Source organism: Nicotiana sylvestris, chromosome 11 (genome assembly GCF_000393655.2).
Source record: "Nicotiana sylvestris chromosome 11, ASM39365v2, whole genome shotgun sequence".
NCBI classification, from domain to species: Eukaryota; Viridiplantae; Streptophyta; class Magnoliopsida; order Solanales; family Solanaceae; genus Nicotiana; species Nicotiana sylvestris.
This window is the reverse complement of record NC_091067.1, coordinates 102,148,585-102,155,329: the sequence shown is the minus strand read 5'-3', so window position 1 is coordinate 102,155,329 and position 6,745 is coordinate 102,148,585. Positions and strand designations below refer to the sequence as shown.

At 40.8% G+C, this 6,745-nt stretch overlaps 2 protein-coding genes across 2 annotated transcripts; both read left to right on the top strand.

Moving 5' to 3' along the window:
* Window positions 1-2,287: 2,287 nt before the first annotated feature.
* LOC138881411 (uncharacterized) lies at window positions 2,288-5,709 on the top strand. The gene is made up of 6 exons (XM_070161633.1): window positions 2,288-3,232; window positions 3,343-3,483; window positions 3,517-3,721; window positions 4,226-4,244; window positions 4,466-4,537; window positions 5,157-5,709. Exons 1-6 carry the CDS (start codon window positions 2,288-2,290, stop codon window positions 5,707-5,709), a joined length of 1,935 nt encoding a protein of 644 aa, XP_070017734.1.
* Window positions 5,710-5,934: 225 nt separating this feature from the next.
* Window positions 5,935-6,312, top strand: LOC138881410 (uncharacterized). The gene has a single exon (XM_070161632.1). It carries the CDS (start codon window positions 5,935-5,937, stop codon window positions 6,310-6,312), a length of 378 nt encoding a protein of 125 aa, XP_070017733.1.
* Window positions 6,313-6,745: the final 433 nt, after the last annotated feature.

Genomic DNA, 6,745 nt, shown 5'->3' with positions numbered 1-6,745 from the left:
AGCCTATTTTTGGGGAGGGACGCCACTTTGGAGGAAAAATACACACAAAAAACATCCGGGAGCAAAATCATCTCAGATTTCTTCATCTTTTCTAGTATTTTCAATTATTCAAAACTTATGCAATTGGTTGCTATTATTATGAGTGGCTAAAAACCTATTGTTTTAGGGTCATGGGTGAAACCTGAATGTTGTTGTTTGAGGTTTAATCTAACGAAGTTGATTTTATCATATTGGTTTGTTTATTTAATTATGTTCTTGATTATTTTGTTGATTAGCTAACAGTAAGATACTATCTATGAATTTAGAGTTGAACTCGAAAGTGGGAACTCTAGATTACATATAGAATTAAATAGAGTAAGTTTTTTGACCTGGGCATTAGGAAATGGATTCGCAATTAGGATAGACATATACCTAATTCCTTGCTTGGTTGGAATACAGGAATTATAAGTGCATTCTTGTTAATCTTAATTCCATAAACATATAGGCATTAAGCTAACTTGGATAGGCAAGTAAGGACTCGACAGATTCTTATGAGTAATATCAACCCTGTCAATCAACAATCCAGATAAATCAATCGGTCATTTTAAGCCAAGAATGCAACACGATTGTTAACTAGCCCGTGACCCTAGAATATTCTCTCCTATTGATTGTTACTCGAAATTGTTATTTGTTCGGTGGTTCTCTAGTTAATTCATTGCTTGATAGTTTTATGTAGTAAAATAGTTACTACTATATTTTGTGAAAAAAATTTCTTGAATCGATAAGTTAATTGAGTTTGAATCAGTCAATAGTTAATCACAAGTCTTCGTGGGAACGATACTCTACTCACTACTTTATTACTTAACGATCACGTGCTCTTGCGTGAGTGTTTTTGGTCGCAACAAGTTTTTGGCGCCATTGCCGGGGACTTAGAAATTAGCTACTTGACTGAGTTAAGCTTTTATTAGTTATTTGTTCAAGCTTTAATTTTCAATTCACCTTGTTTGTGTTAACACAGGCTCTTCTCTTGAATGCGGAGGAGTAGAAGCGCAAACAATCTCCTTCCTCTTGATCCTGAAATTGAACGAACACTTCACAGAGTGAGGAGGGAAGTTGAAGCTAGAACTAGAATTGAAAGATAGTTGGACATCGTAGTTCAACCACAGCCAATAGAGATGGCAGGGGATGAAGTGCGCACGGCGATTGAAGCCGCAAGGCCCAGTCTTGCTACTATGACTCAGGCTATTGTGAAGCATGATATCACAGGGCACTTTGAACTCAAACAATACATGGTGCAGCTGATTCAGTCCATAGGGAAATATGTAGGTCTATCTCATGAAGACCCGCATATGCACATTTAGAATTTCTTGAAAATTACGAACACTTACAATTATCCGAACGTTTCCAAGGACTATGTCAGGCTGACACTTTTCCCCTTTTCACTGCTCGGGGAAGCTAAGGAATGGTTGCAGAAGGAGCCCGCGAACTCAATCCGCACTTGGGATGATCTAGCAAGAAAATTCTTAATCAAGTTTTTCCCACTAAGAAGACAAAGTCATTGAGGAGTTAGATTCTTGGGTTCGAACAATGGGATAGCGAGACACTTCGTCAAGTATGGGAAAGATACAAGAAGCTACTCAGAGACTGCCCACATCATAGTCAGACTGATGAGGTATTGGGTCACACATTTGTTGATGGGCTAGATGATGCATCAAAGACGAATCTTGATTCAGCTTGTGGGGGTAGTTGCATAGCTAGACCGTACAGTGAAATCCAACTCTTGCTAAATAAATTCACTGCTAATAATCATAATTGACAAGGTGATGGTGATTCACGAAGGGCAATTAAACAGAAAGCAGCCAAGTTGATTGAGCTTGATGACTTTTCAGCCATGATAGCCGATATAGCAAAATTGGCAAATCAGATGAATAGAATGACAATGCAGCAAACACAATCGATGTAACATGTACAACAAATGTCTATTTACTACAAACTATGTGGAGACAATCATATAAGTGACATGTGCCCCACGAATCCTGAATCCATATACTATGTGGGGCAATAGAGCAGAGGTCCAATGAATTAGTATGCACAATATGGGAACACTTACAATCCAAATTGGAAGAATCATCCCAACTTCTCATGGGGTGGAAATCAGTCGAATCAGAATCATTATAGACCCCAAGAAAATTTCAATCAACCTCAGAAGCCACCCCAACAAATGGAAGAGAGTACAAATGATTTTCTAAAGAAGTTGTTGCTTGACAATTAACAGCTCAGGACCGATTTCAGAAATCTTGAGAGGCAAATGGGGCAGTTAGTAACAAATCAAAATGCTAGACCTGCAGGCGCTCTCCCCAGTGATACAGAGAAGAACCCTCAAGTGAATGCAGTTACACTCAGAAACAGGAGGGAACTAGAGGAAGTGCCAAAGAAAAGAAAAGACAAGCCCATACCTGAGGGGAAGTTGATTCCTAAGGTGACACACGAATCAAAGAATAAGGATACAATTCCAAAGCCAGTAGAGGCTTCAAGGCCACCACCACCTTTCCCCCAGAGATTGCAAAAAAAGAATGATGATCGCATGTTCAGCAAATTCCTCTTTATGTTGAGACATGTTCAATTAAATATTCCACTGGTGGATGTACTTCGTGAAATTCCAAAGTATGTTAAGTACATAAAAGATATAGTGGCTCACAAAAGAAGATTGAATGAATTTGAGACAGTTGCACTTACTGAGGAGTGCACTTCAAGGATCCAAAACAAGCTCCCTCAAAAGCTTAAGGATCCTGACAGCTTCACCATCCCTGTGCGAATTGGTAATATTGATGTGGGTCGTGCTCTTTGTGATTTGGGGGCGAGCATAAATCTGATGCCCTTATCTTTGTTCAAGCAATTGGGTCTGGGAGCTCCAAGACCAACTACTGTGATGTTGCAGCTGGCTGATAGGTCGACAACACACCATGAGGGGGTGATTGAAGATGTGTTGCTGCAAATTGGGAAATATATCTTCCCTGCAGACTTCATTATCCTAGATTATGAGGCTGATGAACTAGTTCCAATCATATCGGGGCGACCTCTCTTGGCTACTGGTGATGCAATTATTAAAGTGAGAGATGGAAAAATGATTTTGAGGGTGGATGACGAGGAAGCAGTCTTTAATATCTACAAAGCAAACCAACTTCCCCGCCACTATGAGGAGCTCTCAATGATATCTGTTGTTGAGGCAGATGAGCAAATTCTTGACACGAGTGTATATCTAGACGACTAGAGAAAGCACTTATGTTGTTCGATAGCCTGGAGGTTGATGATGAGGTTGAGGAGATGATGCATATCCTAGATACATCTTGTGCTTACATGCAGGGGATACACCCCTTTGAGCCCCTGAATAGGCCAGATAGGCCTCCTTCAAAGCCGTCAATTGAGGAGGCTCCAAAATTGGAGCTAAAACCCCTGCCTCCTCACCTTCAATATGCTTATTTGGGTGATTCTGACACTTTACATGTTATTATTTCTTATGACTTGTCTAAATTATAGGAAGAGAAGCTGTTGAGAATGCCACGTGAGCACAAGCGAGCACTTGGGTGGGCAATGTCTGACATAAAGGGCATTAGTCCAGCTTTTTGCATGCATAAAATCCTCATGGAAGACGGACACAAGCCAAGTGTAGAGCAACAACGGCGACTAAATCCAATCATGAAAGAGGTGGTAAGAAAAGAAGTGATTAAGTGGCTTGATGCAGGTACTGTATTTCCAATCTCGGATAGCAAATGGGTAAGCCCCGTTCAATGTATACCTAAGAAAGGGGGGATAACTGTAGTGGTTAATGAATATAATGACTTAATTCCCACAAGAACTGTCATTGGGTGGAGGATTTGCATAGATTATAGAAAATTGAACAATGCCACCCGAAAGGACCACTTCCCCCTCCTCTTTATTGATCAAATGCTTGATAGATTAGCTATATAGGAATACTATTATTTATTAGATGGTTATTCGTGGTATAATCAGATTGCTATAGCCTAGAGGACCAAGAGAAAACCACATTTACGTGTCCGTATGGCACGTATGCATTCAAGAGAATGCCCTTTGGTCTCTGTAATGCACCTGCGACTTTTCAAAGGTGTATGATGGCTATTTTTACTGACATGGTTGAAAGATTTGTAGAAGTGTTCATGGATGATTTTTCCGTATTTGGGTGCTCTTTTGATAACTGTTTAATAAATCTTGACAAAGTGTTTGCTAGATATGAAGAGACAAACCTGGTGCTAAACTGGGAAAAGTGTCATTTCATGGTACGTGAAGGTATAGTCTTGGGGCATAAGGTGTCCAAAAATGGTTTGCAGGTGGATAAAGCGAAGGTCGAGGCCATTGAAAAATTGCCCCCTCCGACATCAGTCAAAGGCATTCGCAGCTTCTTGGGCCATGCAGATTTTTATCGTCATTTCATTAAAGATTTTTCAAAAAGTTCTTCTCATTTGTGAAGGCTTCTTGAGAAAGATGTCCCCTGCAAGTTTGATGATGCCTGTCTGAAAGCATTTGAGGAGATGAAGGGAAGGTTAGTGACCGCACCAATTATCATTGCTCCGGACTTGGAGCAACCATTTGAGTTGATGTGCGATACGAGTGACATAGCTATGGAGCTATTTTGGGGCAAAGAAGAAATAAAATCTTTCACTCCATCTACTACGCGAGCAAAACTCTAAATCCAGCCCAGATGAACTACACAGTTACTGCAAAAGAGTTGCTTGCAGTGGTGTGGGCGTTTGACAAGTTCAGATCCTATCTAGTGGGGACCAAAGTCATCATCTACACAGATCATTCAACTATCAGATATTTGTTTGAAAAGAAAGATGCCAAGCGAAGGCTGATTTGTTGGGTCCTCCTCCTGCAAGAGTTTGACTTAGAGATCCGAGATCAAAAAGGGACAGAGAATTAAGTGGTTGATCACTTGTCCAGATTAGAAAATCGGAGCCATGTAGATGAAGGGGGTCAATCAAAGAAATATTTCCTGATGAGCAGTTATTGGCAATCACCTCAAGTGAAGCCCCGTGATATGCAGATTATGTGAATTTTATTGCAAGTGGGGTGACACCACCAGAATTGACACCCGATAATAGAAGAAGGTTCTTACATGATGTGAGGCTCTACATGTGGGATGATCCATTCTTATACAGGTTATGCACAGATCAGTTGATACGAAGATGTGTTCCTCAGAAAGAGATGAATGCAATACTGCATGACTGTCGCGCTTCGCCATACGGAGGACATTACGGTGGAGATAGAACCGCCCAGAAAGTTCTACAATCAGGTTTCTATTTGCCAAAATTATTTAAGGATGCACATGCCTTTGTTAAAAAGTGTGACAGATGCCAAAGAACTGGAACAATCACAAAGAAGCACGAGATGCCTCTGCAAAATATTCTGGTAGTGGAGCTTTTTGATGTTTGGGGGATTGATTTCATGGGACCGTTCCTATACTCTAATGGTCACAGGTACATCTTGGTGGCGGTCGACTATGTTTCTAAGTGGGTGGAAGCCATTTCTCTTCCCACTAATGATGCAAAGGTTGTGGTAAACTTTGTAAAGAAGCATATCTTCACACGCTTTGGAACTCCTAGAGTGCTGATAAGCGGCGGAGGAACTTACTTCTGCAACAAATTGCTGAATAATGTTCTTGTAAAGTATGGAGTTAAGCACAAGTTTTTCACTGCCTATCACCCCAAATGAGTGGTCAAGTGGAAGTTTCAAATAGAGGTAAAGCAAATTCTGGAGAAAACAGTAAGTGGAAATAGGAAGGATTGGGCCAGGAAGCTAGACAATGCATTATGGGCATATCGAACTGCATACAAGACTCCCATAGGTACTTCTCCATATAAATTAGTTTATGGGAAGGCGTGCCACTTGCCCATCGAGATTGAACACAAAGCCTACTGGGCAATTAAAAAGCTGAATATGGATATGGACTTAGCTGGTGAGAAGAGGTTGCTGCAACTCAACGAGCTGGATGAGTTTCGCTTGCACGCATATGAAAATGCCAAATTATATAAAGAAAAGACTAAGAGGTGGCATGACAAGCACATCCAACCTCGAGAGTTTGAGCCGGGTCAGGAAGTTCTCTGGTTCAATTTGAGGTTGAAGCTTTTCCCCGGAAAGCTTAAGTCTCATTGGGCAGATCCTTTTGTTGTGGTAAGTGTGAGGCCTCATGGAGCTGTGGAACTGCGTGATACAAGCTCAAGTGGTACCTTCTTGGTAAATGTCCAGAGAATAAAACATTATTGGGTTGGTGACATTGCACATCACAAGACCTCGGTGGACTTGGCCGATGCTTAAAAATGTGTTGAGTCATGCTGTGACATTAAATCAGACGCTCATTGGGAGGCAACCCAATTTTTGTTGTTTTCCTAGTTTAACTTCTTAATTTTTCTTTTAGTTAGAGTAGATAGAGTGTTGCATTTTCTTTGTAGGTATAGAAATTTTAGATATAATGGTGTAGGATATGTAAATTAGGTATATAAAAGGCTCGGGGGATCAAGATAAAAAAAAACGCGAAACAGCGCCTAGGCCACCGCCGAGCGCTTCCTGGGGCACTAGAAACAGAATCACCAAAAACCCCAGCGCTAGGCAACGGCGCCAAAAACTAGTTGCGACCAAAAACACTCACGCAAGTGCACGTGATCGTCAAGTAATAAAGTAGTGAGCAGAGTATCGTTCCCACGAAGACTTGTGATTAACTTTTGACTGATTCAAACTCAATTAACTTATC